The sequence below is a fragment of the Globicephala melas genome, chromosome X (assembly GCF_963455315.2).
Source record: "Globicephala melas chromosome X, mGloMel1.2, whole genome shotgun sequence".
Lineage (NCBI taxonomy): Eukaryota > Metazoa > Chordata > Mammalia > Artiodactyla > Delphinidae > Globicephala > Globicephala melas.
Genome location: NC_083335.1, coordinates 83,618,564 through 83,635,257, shown reverse-complemented (window position 1 = coordinate 83,635,257; position 16,694 = coordinate 83,618,564). Strand labels below are relative to the sequence as shown.

The window sequence follows — 16,694 nt, the reverse complement described above, 5'->3', positions numbered from 1 at the left end:
CACTGGGGCCCCTTACAAAATCAGTGTGTATGGTACATTTATGCCCATTTTATAGGTGTTGGAACAATTTTGCTGTTTTAAATTATTACAGAAGCTTACAGTTATATATTAGCTTTTATTACATATTTTTAGTTATATCTACAATTTACTTGGTGTGGTGTCCTTGGTCAGGAACACAATCCCCAATAATAAAAATGTTCCTACAAGCAAAGACAGCGTACATTATGACAACCCACTTTATAAGATAGTTGTAATACATTCCTAGGGTGAGTGAGGAGGGAGGAACTCTAAAATGACATGTTTCCAGGACAGTATTATCTACTTTCTGGAATATTTTAGGCCAAATGTTAAACTCTGACTTGTTTCTTTTTTACTATACAGTGTATTCCTACCTCACCAGCATCCTTGCTAAGAAGCCAGTAATAAACAGGGAGTACAAACTCACTTTCCTATTAGCTTAAAATAAAGAGCTGGGAAGGCATGTCAGTTACAAACCCAAACTAGCATAGAGGAGGACTAATGAAATACTTCTTGTAGGCTTTCGCTTGATTTCATTGAGAAAAACATAAAAAGATTCTATGGCTAAAAAGGTTTTTAAAACACTGGACTAGCTGATCTCCAAAGGTCCCTTTCAGGACAGTCTGGAATTTGGTATACAAGGAAATTGAAAGTTTTGTAGTGTTTAATTATATGCCCCATCAGCCAACCCTCTGCTTCAGTCATTATTTTACTAATCAACAGCCCTCCAATGGTTATACCTCATCAATCAGATGATATACACAATTTTGCAGGTTGCCTTCAAAGTTTAGATAGGACTTTCCCCAATCTACTTTATTTTCCACAAGATTTCAATCTGTACTCTACAATTTTATCAAAGTCGCCTTTTTTCTAAGTCCATATACCTCACTCTCCTGTCTGTAGGCCCTGGCCTAACCTGCCCAAATCAGGCATAGCTGCACCTCTGTCTGATACTTTTCACTGTCATTGCTTAATTTAATTTAATTCCACTTTTCTCTAGGTTTGAGGAAGATATATTGTTCCCACTTACCTCAGACAACTTCATTCTTTCCCCTAAATTTCTTATGTCAACGTGAATTTGCTATCAGGTAATCCCTCATATCTGAATCTAGTCCATCCCCGAAAACGCTGGATAGTGAATTTCAGATAGTGGGCAACTTTATTCCATTCTTCTCAATTGAAAAAGTAATAATGCCTTCCCATTGCATCTTCCAAACCCCCAACCAGTTTCCTCAAATACCAGTAAAACACTCTAAAATACTTCTGTAACAGTCCTCCAAATATGTATCATATTGTAAAGCATTTAAAACACCAATGCCTAATTATTAACATTTAATGAATTAATTAGCAGATATGTGTAGTTCACAATGATGCTTATACTATAGTGGATACAAACCAAAAAAAAAATAAATAAATAAAAAGCAGGCTTTCAAGCTGCCTGGGAATGTCTATCTTTGTTTTGCACCATTAGAAGGAAAGACTTTTTCATCTTTTTTAAAAACTTTTAAAAGTTTAGTTCTGATGAGGGATGATGGAAAGACAAAATAAAGCTTTTCCAAGAACTTCTAGACAGAGGACTCACTAGTGAGAAGCAATATAATAGGAAAACCATGAAGAGAGCCACTGAGGTGGTGCTTTGATTCCATGTGAAACCAAAGTGAAGCCCAAAACAAACAAAACTGCCCTGGAGGTCTTGTCACCCAGTTGAGTACATTAAAGCAAAGGAGACCACAGCAAACACCAAAATTATCATTTTAATTAGTCTTAACAGTCAAACCAATTAAAGTGAGGGAGAAAGTGACAACAATATCCAAATTATGGGTAAGAGAAAAGTTATGTTCTACTCAAGCCTGGCAGGAGGGAAATTGTCACAGCAAGCATTAATTGAGGTTAGTGAGAAGGGCACTAACTTGTTAATTTTCTGAAATCAGTAATCTTGTTTTGTAGCCTCTCTGCTGTTTATGCTTAGCTGTTTTAGTAAAGCTACATCACATTTTCCTTTTATACTGAAAGGGAGATGTACAGTGATGTAAGTAAACCATGAAATAATATGTTAAAGGTAGTAATAGATGCAAATGACACTTATTAAGGGAAAGTTAACAATCAAGGTAATTCTAAAATGAGATGCAGAGACTACTGTTAGAGTTGGGGTTTGGAGGATGGTGCTGTCATGCTGGAGCCACTTCAGGAGAATGGGGACTCAACTGACAAAGCCTGGGCTTAATGAAAATTTTCCTGGTTTCAAGTATCTGTACTCACAGCCAAGGAGATTAACAAATTTTACTCAGCAGGTACCTTTCATTTCCTGCCTCAAGCTGCAAAATCCCAGAAGGGATATTAGCTGCAGGAGAAAGCAAATGAATGAACATTCAGGATTCTGGATGTTCTTACTTGAGCCCTGCAAGCAGTGATTCCAGCCCTCTCCTACTCTTGTAGGCAGGGGCCAGGCTCAGTCCCCATGCCCATCACCTCTCCTTTCAGAAGAACTGACAAAACTCTGGGTGGGAGCATCATGCCTATCTCTCAGAATCCCACAGTATCACATGCCTCGCCCTGTGCTGCTGGGAGGGAAAAAAGGCAACGGGAATCCTTGCTCTCAGGGGCCAATATCTCTTTTATAGGCTCTTTAAAAGCAAAAGGCTTAAACAGCAAATGCCTGTAATGCTTTGGAAGATGAAAATCTCTAAGTGCTGCAGACAAGGCTGAAGATTCTGATCTTAAAAGAAGTGCATTACACTCGCCTTTTAAATTACTGATTCAACCCTGGTTGGATTGTATACAGTTTATTAACTCTCTCAATTTTCTACCACATTTGGTTAATGAAAGCTGGATGAATTGAATAGTCTTTCTCCTAATAATTGTTGTTAATGTCCTCACACATACGTATTTCCCTTCTGGGTAGGAGGCACCCAGAAGAGCACGATGCTGTGAGTTTGTGTTAAAGAGACAAAACCATCAGTACATCTTTGCATATGGCTAAAAGTGACCCAATAGAGTCTCAGAAATTTAGATTTTCCTTTTGGGAATTTAACAGTAGGAAGAAGGTGGATTTTGTTCTGGGTCTCCTCGAAACACAAGTCACAAAAGCTAGCTGGACAAATGAAATCTAGATGACCAAGAAAGTGCTGTTAGTAAACGTGAGCTCAGTCAACTATTTATATATGGGACATTTGTTTGTGTAGATACAACAATTGTATCTACATAAAATGTATACTCTCATCGCTTTACACTGCAAATACATCCCTGAACAGTTATGTTTCAAGCACATGTTTATCAAGCAGATCATACAGGTAGATACACTTTAAGCTAAAATTAATGAGTGTTTCCTAAATATAATGTAGAACAATGTACGTAATCTAATAATTAAGTGGGAAAGGTGACTGGGACGGGGGAAGCCTGAGACATAATTGCACATTCCCTAAAGTCTTACTATTGTAGACTATAAGCATATATTCAGAGAAAATAAATGGAAAAAATATATCAAAATATTAACAGTAATTATCCCTTGAATGGCAGGGTGCTACATAATTTTTATTTACTTTCTGGAAGCTTTCATGATTTTCCACATTCTCTGAAATTAGCATATATTCCATTATTTTATTACATTACATTTTTGTTTAAGAAGAGGTATGCTGAGAGAATTGACTGAGTGAATACCTTGGTAAAGTACATCTGGTAAAACAAATAATCACTCCCTGTACATCTGTTTTGGTAATTGGGTCCCTCATTTACCATTGCTTCTTAAAGGAAATCTCATCTATGTGATTTTGCCCACCGTGGATTCCTCAGTGCTAAGCATGTAGGACATAGAGCAGGTACTCAATTTAATTTTTAAAATATTTTAACCATTTTTAAAATTGAAGTACAGTTAGTTTACAATGTTGTGTTAGTTTCAGGTGTACAGCAAAGTGATTCAGTTATATATTATATATATATATATACACACATATCCTTTTCATATTATTTTTCATTATAGGTTATTACAAGATATTGAATATAGTTCCCTGTGCTATACAGTAGGTCCTTCACTTTAATTTTTAAATAAGTAAATGAATTAAAAAATTTGGAAAACATTGAGTCTTATTCTCTGCTTATAAATCTGACTTGCAAATTGTATGTATTTGTGAGTGAAGCCCTTTATCGCTCTATGAGAACAGACATTTAAGTGAGCACCTGATTAAACCACTGTCAGAACCCCATTATTGAATTGGCTAAGCTCCTTCTGTGCTAGGTAGGGGTGTTTATCTAATTTGAAAATTAATAGTAAGCTTTACTATTTAGTAAGTCATTGCTTTAAAGTTTATCATCAACTCTTGAGTTTCTATAGTATTAGAGCAGAATGATGATGCAGCTAATTCCCAAATCATTTCTGTTTGGTTTGGAAAAGAGGTATATGATTTATCCTCAGAAGCTTTGCCTTCTTAATTCTGTTTTCCATGGACAGGGTTTTCCTTTACTGAGTGTACAGCCTGAATGACAGATTGGAAAGGTAACCAGAAATGGGCTGGAGGCAGAGGGAAGCCAGCCTGGGATTAACCATTGACTACCCTTCAGCCTCACGTGCTGAATTTAAGGTTCACTGGTACTTTTCTCGAATGATATTACCTTTTCTTTGTATAACACTTTCTAGTCTTTAGAGTGGGATGGGTGGAGAGGATACTTTTTCTTAAAAGACAGGCCTTTTTTTTTCTCTTTTTGGCTCTTTCTTTAAAAAAAATTTTAGGGGAATAAAGTTCAATGGTGTTGGTGAGATTATGGCCAACTTGCCTTAGGAGGATTTCTCTTCTTTTCCTGTTAAATTTCTCTTTTTCTTTTTTTCCTTTTGTGTGCGGAGAGGAATAAGGTCTATTGATTTTAGTGAAGTTGAAGGTATCTCGTATGATGGAAGTATTTTTCTTTAAAAATCATCTCTGGGGAAAATGTTCATTGTTTTTGGTAGGGTTGAGGGAGCATCTGTCTTCAGGTTTGGAGGATTTTCATTTTTTGAAAACTAGGTTTTGTGGAGAGGAGCTATAAAGGCCACTGGCTTTAATGAGGTTGGGGAGCCCTTCTTAGGAGGATTTTTCTTTCCTTTTCTTTAAAATAAATTATTTGGAAGAAATAAGATTGGGAACATCTCTCTTTGAAAGGATTTCTTTTCCTTTCCTTTTATTAAAAAAATAAATATTTGAAGGCTGGAAGACAGATAAGGCACCTGGGTTTGGGTGAGATTGGGTGCATCTCCCTTTGAAGAAGCTTTAGGAAATTTTGTGGGTTTTTCTCCTTTTTATGGGGGGTGGAATGCATTGATTATCAGGAATAACATTCATTATTTTCAATAACATTCATTATTTTCATTGGTTCATCTTCCCTGAGAATTTCTTCTTTTTAAAAATTATCCCTTAATTAACTTTCTTCTTCCTCCTCTTCCATCCCTTCCTCCCTTTCTACCCCCTTTTTTTCCTCCCTTCCTTTCTCTCCCTTTCCTCCTCCTCTTCTCTCACCTCCCTCTTTGTTTCTCTCTCTCTCTCTTTTTTCTTGGAGAAAAAATGTTCAGGGACTTGGTGAGTTTGGGGGCTTCTTCATTCCCTAAAAAGGAGGTTTCTCTTTTAAAATATATTCATTTTCTTCCTTCTTTCCCCTCTAATTCTAAATGTATGTACTTGTTTTGAGAAAAGGGAGCTTTGTGGAGACTGGGGACATCTTTCCTTAAGAGGGTTTTCTTGGTTTTGTTTCTGTTTCTCTCCTACCTTTCTCTTCCAAGTTAAAATTTTCCTATATTAAAAATAAAGCTTTTGGGTTTGGATGAATTCAGGTCACCTCTCATTAGAGGGATTTCCTTTTATTTTTTTCTTCTTTTCTGCATTTGTCTTCGTTGTGTTTGAACAGAAAAGTTCATGTGTCTTTGTGAGGTTGGAGCACTTCTTTTTAAGAGGATTTTGTTTTCGCTTCATTGGTATTATCCCCTCCACCAATATACACATCCTTCCTTCATTAATTTTCTTTTAAATCTTAAAGAAATTGTAAAATATTTCAATAAAGAAATTGAAATAATATTCATGTGCTTTGGTGAGGATGGGGCATCTCCCTTTGGGGGGATTTATTTCTTTTGTTCCTTTTTTTTCCTTTTATGGGAATTAAAAATTCAGGAGATTTGGTAAGATTAGGGACCCTAACCTTTAATATTTCATTCTCTTTGTTAAGTTAAAATGTTTGTGTGTATCTGGGTGGAGGGATTAGTAAGTTTCATCGATTTTGATGATTTTGAAAGTATCTGCTCTTGAAGAGATTTCCTTTTTTGTTTGTTTTTCTCAAAAGAAAAAAAAATTGGGGGTGAATAAAAGTTATTTTTCTTGGTGAGGTTGGAGGTCCTTAAGAGGATCCCCTTTTTTAAAATTTCTTTTTTTCCTTATTTATTCATTTGTTTTGTTTGCTTATTTGTGGGAAGGTAGTAGGTTCATTATCATATAGTTGGATGAACGATCTTTACTTATTTTTTAAATTGAGATCTAATTTGCATAACATAAAATTCACCATTTTACAGCATACAAGTCAGTGGTTTTTAGTGTATTCACAAGTCGTGCAAACATCACCACTGTCTAATTTCAGAACATTTTTATCATCTCCCAAAGAAACCCTGTACCCTTTAGCTATCACCCACACTTCCCCTCCCCCCTTCCTTCACCTCCTGGCAACCACTAATCTACTTTCTGTCTCTAAGGATTTGCCTATTTTGGACATTTCGTATAATTGGAAGAAATAACTGTAGGGAGCTTTGGTGAGATTGGTGAACATTTGGGAGACTTATTTTTGCCCCCATAATTTTTGTGAGAGATTGGGCATGGGCCATGAGGTGCAAATAAAGTTTATAAATTTCAAGAAAATTTTAGGGTTAAAAATACTGTTTACCTTGAGATGATTTCTCATCCTTTTCATTAAAAATTTTTCTCTTGGGGATATGTTTCATGGGCTTTGGAAAGGGCAAGGAGCTCCTCCCTTTAGAATTTCTTTTTTTTTCTTAAAATAATTTTCAGGGGAGGTATAAGTTTCATTATCTGGGGTCACTGTCCCTTTCTTTTTTAAAAAATTTGTAAATTTGTTTTTCTATTTTGAGAATAAGGTTTATTTGCTTTGGTGAGGGTGGGGGCATCTCTCTTTAGGAATGGCTGCTTTCCTTTTTAAATGCTTTAAGTTTTTATTTTTCCACTGAGAGAATTACAGTCGGCGGGCTTTGGAAAGGTTGGGAACTGTATCCCTAGCAGAATTTCTATTTATTTTCTTTCCAAAAAAAAAAAAGGCCTTCTTTGGGAGTAATAGGTTCAGGGTCTTGTGCCTCTTCTTCTTCCGTCTCAGGCTCCTGTTCTATGATGGCCTCCTCTGGGAGTATCAGACAGGGAAAAGCAATCACTGCTTTGGAAAAAAATCAAGGCTGATGGAATGTCAGCTAAAAGATTGTTCTTAGACAAATGAGTATCCTACATGTCACAGAAAGCCATATGTTGGATATTTTTAAAAATCCATAATAGATAAATTAATAGTTATATCCTATTAGGTGTCAAGTTCTATTTTTGTTCTTTCCCACCCTGCTGCCTTCTTCAGGGGAATAAACGAGTTAATAATGCAGAGGAAAGCATTCTGCAAACTGTAAAGTGCCATACTAGCAGTAGGGATTATATAATCCTTATTATAAGGCCCCTGAATGCTTTCCTGGCCTCTATGGATTTTTCCCCTTTTCTTGGAAGCATTTTGGGTAACTGATGGCTCAGCCTTGCCTTTTGGGCTGCAGATCTGCAGAAGCCCCAGTTGGAGATTTTAATAAACATAAAAGAACTGTATTCTCAGAAAAGAAAGACCACTGGACAAATATCTTATTATTGTTTCTAAAACATCCTGCAGCAAATGCTCAGGAGCTCTCAGAATATACCAAATAAATCAGATGGTATCATCAAAACCTGGCAAGGAGGGGAGAAAGAACCTATGAGGAAAGAAAGTAATTTCATCCTGACCTTCAACAGGTTAAACATTAGAACTACATCCTGAAGTTGTTTACAGTCACTGCAGATATTCTGTTCACTTAGGAAAAAAATTTATTACCCCTGAAACCAACAACATCATCATTAGTCTGCTGCTGCCGGGACTGCAGGGGATAAGGACACTTTCCAAATCATTTTTTTTTAATTGTTAGTAATTTTCTTCTTAATTATGGTTCTAACATCCATTCTGAAAATGGAGAGATTGACTGCATTTCCTAAGGGCTATATATTCCAGGCTATTTAAATAAGCATTTACTTCTCACTCTGAAACGAGTGAGAATGCCTTTTTTAATTCATTCACAGCAGCAGTCTCTACGTCATTGTTGAAAATGGAATTGCTAGGTTTCAAGCTTCAGCAAGTGTATTGAGCAAAAATAGGGAGGGCTGAATTATATTAGGCACTGGGAAGGAGAGACAGTATCTACCTTTGAGAAGCTCAGACGTAGGTAAGATATGAAGCATTCAGGCAAGAATTACCAGATGTCATATAAGCAAATGCTTGCTACTTTGCAAGAAAATGTGTGCAAAAAATACCAGGAAACTGTTCTGTTATAGTTTGGGATGTAATAGTAATTGCTGTGTAGTCATTAGGAGTGAGAGATACAGAGACCCCTCTTTAACCCAGAAATAAAAGCCATAAAAGTGTATTTCATTAATCACCTGTATGATGTGATTATAATTTCATAGCTGGTCAAAACCCAATGAATAAAAATATAAACTGTCTTTCTTCAACCACAGCTGAGTGAAGGGAAGCAAATATGGTCTACATGTAAACCCCCACCCCCAAAGAGAGTTATAGCATTGTTAAAGAACCAATTCACACATCTTTACTTACACTTGTTGCCACCAGGTGGGAGACCACGGCTCATTTCCTGGAAATTAAACCATTTCAGAAAGGAAGGAAATAGACAGGTTTGGTTCACAGACTGTTATCCAAGTAGGCATTCAGAAAGAAAACATGAGCCCCCTTTTCTCAGTCCCTACCCTCATGCTTGTCATAGATTTGCAACCAGCAGGTTCTGAAACCCCCAAAGAGAGCAGACCACACACTGGAAGATGTTGGGTTTTTTACTGCAGTATTGGTCGGCAAAGTTATCTGGGAGAAATCTGTAGTCACATTCAAACCCTTTGTTTTGCTCATTTTATCCTTTGACTTATCAGGCTAGTTTCATGCTACTGGTACTGACTGTGTCTTACCACGTAGGATTTCATTGTACGATGAGAGCTATATTTAGTTTTGAGCTCTAAGATTCTCTCTGTGTGTGTACACACACACACACGCACACGCACACACACACACACACGTATGTCATTCCCTAAGCTTGCCTCAAGGAGGCAGTGTCTGAGAATAATGCAACCCTAGCTAAGATGGCAACCTGTTTGCCTTGAATGTTAAGATGCAAGTCAGCTGGCTATGGGTGCTATTTGCCTGAGGAGAATGCAGCAGAGGATGGTCCTATCACTGAAGATCAGATGTTCTCATCTGCATCAGAAAGCAATAGCATAGCAACACCTCAAGTGTTGGAGAAGGGTTCCTCCCAGGAATTTTAGCATTTACCCAGATCTTTGCATCCTTCAAAATCCTCTAGGGTTCATTTATATGGCCCTTTTGAAGCCCACTCTGCAAGATAAGTGACTGAACAAAAGACCAGCTCTACTTGGCAAAATGAAACTGGGGGAGGTGGTCCTGGTCCCCTGCCAGGGCTGCCAAGTGCCCGTGGGTCAGTTGGCCAGCACGCCTGAATGGATACTATGTAGAGGAAGCTAACCTGCTTCCCCTTACCTTGATCCTCCTTATCTGTCTGGCAATAGAAATTTTCTTGTCAAGCTGCTGGGAGATGCTTTCCCACTGTCACAGGGCTCATCCCTGGAGCTCCCGACCTCCAGTCAGTCTTCCAGAGGCCAAAGAGGCCATACATTCACTGACTATCCTGGTAATTAAGCCCTCAGATGTCAGTTTCTCAGTCACGTTCGTGGAATGTCACTTAAGAAGGCCACAAGTTAGGTGGTCCTTATTGGTCTCCCTCTCACCAGCTTTATGCAAACTCTTCCAAAAAGACAAGAGCAAGCACCTGGTTAGGGTGACCTCCCAGGTCTAGCTGCCCCTCCCTTTCCCTTCTTGAGATCACTGAAGGGAAGGGCTGCTCTGATGCAGGAAGGGTGTGTGTGTGTGTGTGTGTGTGTGTGTGTGTGTGTGTGTGTGTGTGTGTGCGCGTGTGGAGATCCATCATTTGGTGAGAGCGGGGTTGTTGGATTAAAATATATATATATATTAGTTCCCTACAGTTCTATTTTATTTCTTTTGAAACCTCTGCACCCTTTTTTCCCTGTGAAACTTTTCCCTTTAGAGTTCCTCTTTCTCAGTCGTTTATCATTTCAGTTATTTTGCAAATTCAAGCCTCCCTAGTCATAACTCAGGAAGCAACCAGCCCTTCCATTTCCATTTAGAGATGCCAACCCCTACCCCCTTCCCCTACATTCTACAAGTGTACAGTCCAGAGCAGAAGGATTCTGAGCCGTGTTCCTATGCCCTGCTAAGCAGCAGGATGGACGGGCATCGTTGGTGTGATGTGTTGTTTCCGTGTTTTGTTGTTTTTCTCTGCGGGGAAGCTAAATGAAGGTGTATGTATGCATTATTATGATTTTCACAATCTTGTGGAACAAAGTTTAGGAAAAACGAAGAGTAGGGGGAGCACAGAGAAAGTAAGAAAGACTCCTTCTGAAGAGCTGGGTTTCGGGGTTTCAGGGTCCAACGCAAGGACTGAAAACTGGGTTTCGGGGTTTCAGGGTCCGAAAACCTTCGGACTGAAAACCTTCTTCCTCCTCCCTCCCCCGTGGGCGGGTGCCCGAGGATTCTCCACTGGTCTTCTTCCGGCTAAGTGCAACGTTTAAGAAGTCGTCTCTGAAGACTGGAAGAGATGAGGGTTCCCATTCACATGCTCTCAAATACCAACTCATTTTCGTGTATCTAAACTGGGGCTCCTGTACCATCCCAACTGGCACCAGTGCGGGATGCCAGTTGACCGTTTGTGACGCGGCCCATCACTGTATCACCGTGTTTGCACCTACCTGCCGGGAAATCCTGCAGAGAGCTGGAATGGTGGCTTCGACATACGCATGCTCTCCCCCTCCTCCCCTGCGAACCCTGCCCTTCCCCTGCAGTGCGCGTGGGCGCCGCCCAACCCCTCATCCCCACGCGGAGTACCAGCGCCCAGCAGCCAACAGAGGCTCCGGGCCCCTCCCTGGAGCGTTGCCAGTTGTGCCCCAGCTGAGGAACCCCCTCCCCAATGGCAGGGAGGGGGCCAAACAGACGCTGCTGTTCCGCAGCTTGGGCCTCTGCGGCAGTGACCGCGGCTAAGAGGTGTATCCCACCGCCCACCCCCTCCCCAATCCCGTCCCTGTGTACCTTGGGCCAGCCCCTAACACCTCTCTAGGTCTCTTGCGCTCCCTGGGCTTCCTCTTCTTTTTCAAGATATAGGCGCTCACCGCACTGTCACTTCTCCTCATGAGGAAAACTGCTCCGACTCTCAACCGGTGCTATCACCCCCGTTTCTAGCCCCAAACAGCCCACTCTCACTTCCACATGTTGCTTCCCGCCTCCCAACCGCTTCCCAGTCCCCTGGGCTCCCCCATCCCCGCATCTTTCCCAGCATCTTTGCTAGTCGGTGGCAACCAAATGGGATGCTAAGGGTGCCCAGAGTCCCGCAAGCTGGATAGCCATCCGGCCTCGCCTGCGTTCTTTCCCTCCCGCCCCAGGGGATCTTTTTCTTACCTTTATATTGGACAACGGCACTGGCACTAGCGTTCGTGGCGATGGCGAGGTCCTTAGACCTTTCTCTGGAGCTACCACCGGACACTGCAATAGATGTGGTGCTGGGCTCGGCTCCGGACAGGACACTTGAGCCGGCTCAGGGCAGGACTCTGTGGCTGGTTCTGTGGCTGGTTCTGGGGCCGGCTCGGGGGCCGGTTCTACGGCTGGTACTGGGATCGGCTCAGGGGCCGGATCTGTGGCTGGTTCTGGGGCCGGCTCGGGGGCTGGTTCCGTGGCTGGTTCTGAGATCGCTTGTGTGTCTAGTTCTGGGGCTGGTTCTGGGATCGCCTCCGGACCGGGTTCTGGAGCAGGCTCTGGACAGAACTGCGGTGCCGGTGCCGGCGAAGGCGCGTGGAGCAGCTGAGGAGCTCGCGCCGGCGGTGACGGCGGCGGCTTCGGCGGTGGCCACGGCGGCGGCGGCTCTGGAGACTCCGCGGGCTGCTCGCCAACCTGAGGCGGGGCAGTGCCCTGGGCCGCGGCAGCTCCGCGGTCCATGGCCGCACACCGCCTCAGGTCCGGGCAGCGGGCGACCCTGAATTCGGAGGGCTAAAGTACCCTCGGGCGCCCCGCCCACCCTAGTTTGACAACCCCTTCCAGGGTGCCAAACTTTCCCCCGCCCCGCTCCATGGCTGGCTCCGCTCTGAGGTCTAACCCGGGGGCGCTCGGCGTCTCCCAGTGCTGGAACACGCCCCTCGGTGAGCGCACACCTCTTCGTAAGCAGCCACGGGCACGATGGGCGGGAAGCAGAGGGGCTTGCGAACGCGGACTGGACAGAGCGCTTGATGACCTCCTAGCGACGCGCGGGGTGGGGGGGGGCAAAAAGGGGAGGGGGAGTGGGGAGGCGTTGGGGGGGGGAGTGTTTGAAGCCCGGCCGCGTTTAACCCTTTAGTGACGCGAATGCAAAAAAAAAAAAAAAAAAAAAGCTAGAGGCGAACTTGAGGGTCTTTGCAATCCCCCTAACCACTCAGTGTGAGCTGCTGCTCAGAACAGCTTCCATCCTGTGTCTGCTCTCTCACCTCAGCAGCAGGTGATCCTAGCCTCGGACCAACCTCTTGCCCCTCATCTCCAAGCCTCTGTGGGCAAGTAATCCTTTTTTCTAACCCGGGAAAAGAAATTAAGCGGTGCGGGGTTGGGGGTGTTGCATCTCTGTGTGTGTGTGTGTGTGTGTGTGTGTGTGTGTGTGTGTGTGTGTATTCAGTCCTTTGGGTTGAAGTAAAATTCGTGTGTGTGTGTGTGTGTGTGTGTGTGCGCGCGCGCTCAATCCTTTGGATTGAAGTAAAATTTGTCCCCCGCCGCAGTTTTTGCATTTCTGAGCTTTGCCAGATCCGAGAGGCTTGCCGTTGGGTCCAGGGTTTGGGGGTGCTTCGGGAAAGGTGTATGGTGAGGGTGGGCGGCAGCCCTGGCTTTCCGCAGCCTGCTGATGTAGCCCCGAGAGCCAGGCAAGAGTGCCCGGGTAGCGGCGGCTGGGTTGCGCGCTCCGGAGCTGAGGCTGCGCGGGTCTCCGCAGCGATCCGGGCGTCTGTCTGGCTCGCCTTCGCCATGGGAGACTGCCTTTTGCCTTTAGCTGGACTTCCCAGGCATCATGAAGACTTTTTACTGAACTCCTTAATGTGTGTGTGTGTGTGTGTGTGTGTGTGTGTGTGTGTGTGTGTTGGGCTAGGGAAATTCACTGCAACACCCACACCTTTTTCACCTCCTGATACCTCGGAAGCACTCTGACATTAGGGATGGAAGATTCTCTTGCGAAGAGAACGGCAGGTCCCTGCCGCAACACCCTTCCCACCACATCGGGAGACTTCAGCAGCTCTCTCGATTGTTAGTCACGTACACGTTCACCTACATACAAACCATCACTTCAGTCGGACCTAGACTTTAGACGCCAATATACTGCAAAATTTCAATTAAAAATTGAGAAAACCACCCGTTGAACCACTGCTGTGTGGGGGTGGGGGACGGAGCACCTATAAACCTAATTTGAAATATGACAAGTGAATTTATCTCCGACACACATAATGCTGCAGTTGTGGATGGCAGCCTTCCTTCTGCAGCCCCTCCTTTCACCCTCTCCTCTCAGACCATATCCTACTCTAATCCCTCTTCTTCTGCCAAATGACAGTGACCCACCTGGAATTTTCTAGAACCTGCAGCATTTTTCTGTTCCCTACACCACATCCCAGCAGTAGATAACACCGTTGAAGACAGTCTCACCTAGCCCCCTCCAAAGATCATAATCTCTGATACCTGTGTTTCCCAGATCCTCACTAAAGCATCCCAGCTTAAGCCCACTCTTCTGGAGAAGGGTTACACTGGTTGGCAGCTACTAAGCTAGTGGGGGACCATCCTTAACCTCTGGGGCTGGGGAAGTCCAGGGGAGGTGAACCCTGTCTATCAAGTTCCTCACTGATGGCAGGTCTCCTGCCAGTAGACCCACACAAACGGCTCATCTTCTTCATCCTCCTTGGTGTCTTTCTCCTCTCTTCTATCCCACACTCCTCTTCTATCCCACACTCAAGCAGCCAAGCTGCTTTTAACCCTAAGGGCTCAGGACAGAAACATACAGATGCCAGGTCTGACCAGCCAGTAAACCTATGCTTGGAGCTCACTTCTCAGGCTTTCAGACTTTGGTGAAATCTCTGTCCTCAGAAGGGGCCAATATCTCACATTTAAATCTTATTTTCACTAAGCCCTGGCATATTAGTTAGAAAGGCTGAAGGCAGAGGAGTCACTGAGTAGAATGGCCTCTTGGGTTAGAGAGTGATGGAGTGGGGTTTGGCATAGACCGGGTGTCATCAAGCAGGACACCACCAGGGGACAACTTGGAGCTATTGCTTTATATATGTTCATTGATACTCTTGTCTATAATTCTATACTTAATCACAAGGAGTCCAAAATGTATGATGTAAACTCTTGCTGCAAGATGAGTTTGAGGGTGAATGTTAAAATAATTTTTTGTGTCTGGCTTTTGCTCCATTAGAGTGGGTTACTAGACATATACTGGCTAGATTGTATTATGATTAATTTAATTAAAAAATTCTCAGCACATCACAAGCTGCCTTATTGCCTTATGTTACAACAACATTTTGTTTTGCTTTTTATTCTTTCCTCAGGCCAGTGTTGAACATAATGCTTTGCATGGACCATGGTGTGGCGGGGGGAGGGGGGAAGGGGAGGATGGTTAGAATGCACTGATTAGTGTCTGACTTAGGGAGACACTTTTGCCATATCTTGTCTATACCTTCCTCTCCTCCATAGTTTACTATTCTCTTAACAGAGGAAGCTTTACTTGGATGCTTGTGTATTTTCTTCAAAACCTAACCCAGGGCTGAGGCCATAGTAGGGATTCAAGAAATGTCTGATAGACATAGAGAATGGACTTGAGGACATGAGTAGGGGTAAGGGTAAGCTGGGACGAAGTGAGAGAGTAGCATTGACATATATACACTACCAAATGTAAAATAGATAGCTAGTGGGAAGCAGCCGCATAGCACAGGGAGATAAGCTCAGTGCTTTGTGACCGCCTAGAGGGGTGGGATGGGGGGGTGGGAGGGAGGGAGACACAAGAGGGAAGAGATATGGGGACATATGTATATGTATAACTGATTCACTTTGTTATAAAGCAGAAACTAACACACCATTGTAAAGCAATTATACTCCAATAAAGATGTAAAAAACAAAAAAAAGAAATGTCGGGCTTCCCTGGTGTCGCAGTGGTTGAGAGTCCGCCTGCCGATGCAGGGGACACGGGTTCGTGCCCCGGTCCGGGAAGATCCCACATGCCGCAGAGAGGCTGGGCCTGTGAGCCATAGCCGCTGAGCCTGCGCCTCCGGAGCCTGTGCTCCACAACGGGAGGGGCCACAACAGTGAGAGGCCCGTGTACTGCAAAAACACACACACACAAAAAACAAAATAAAAAAAGAAATGTCTGCTAAATAGATGATTCATTACAGGTTACTGGTTAGGGTGTCTTTTTTTTTTTTTTTTTTTTTTACTGCATTGCTTTTAAACAGTATTTGATATTTTAGATGATTGATGATCTCCTAAGAGGCTCTTTTCTAGTTGAACAATACTGACATATGGGCCAAGAGCTACGTAAGAGTAAGAATGATGACCATCTCCACAGAGGCTTGTGTGGACATGATTCTGGCTGTCCTGGGGCAGACGTGGTCCCTAATCTGGGACTTTTGGTCATGTTATATATGTTGCCCAATCGCGCTGGATGAAGGATAGATCAGTACTGTGGGCTCATATCTTTGAGCATGCAATGTGCTATCTCACACCCACCCCCAGCATTTATTTATCCTGATTCCACTCAAAATAAAGTCCATCCAAGTCAGAACAGAGATCCTTGATTTCAGGCGTGTTAGGAGTTCTGGAGAGGCAAAGGAGAGAAAACCCGAGAAATGTGGTAAAATTAAAGCTCTTATCCCTCCTTTTTAAAAATTTTCTTTTCACTGTTGAATGAGAGTGTGACACTGCAGAGCTAGAGTGCAAGCCCTTTTTTCCTTGACCAATAGCTTCCATTTTCCTAAACCCTCCCTTTAGGGAAGAAATAAGTGCCTCTCCTGAGTCTTAGCAGCTGCCAACCTCCCCCACTTCTGCCACCTTGGCAATGTGCAAAGCCAAAATAGCAACATTTATAATACTCTACTAAATAAAATAAAGAGATGGGATGAAGAACAGCATTTACTGAGGAAGGTAGAGGATTCAGACAATTAATTTCACAACCCCACCCCTTAACCTTTTACAGACGAGAAAACACAAGTCCCTTGAGATTAAGTGATATGTCTTAGGTCACAGAGATAATTAGTGGTGGAACAGACATTTAGGACTTGTGTCACTCAACTCCCAGAGCA

At 43.0% G+C, this 16,694-nt stretch overlaps 1 protein-coding gene across 1 annotated transcript in view; it reads right to left on the bottom strand.

Moving 5' to 3' along the window:
- Nucleotides 1–12,336, bottom strand: part of DGKK (diacylglycerol kinase kappa) — a 158,474-nt gene extending 146,138 nt beyond the window's left edge. The window contains exon 1 of the mRNA XM_030846711.2: nucleotides 11,803–12,336. Within this exon, the coding sequence (XP_030702571.2) occupies nucleotides 11,803–12,336 (534 nt within the window). The remainder of the gene's footprint in view (nucleotides 1–11,802) is intronic.
- Between the last annotated feature and the right edge of the window lie 4,358 nt (nucleotides 12,337–16,694).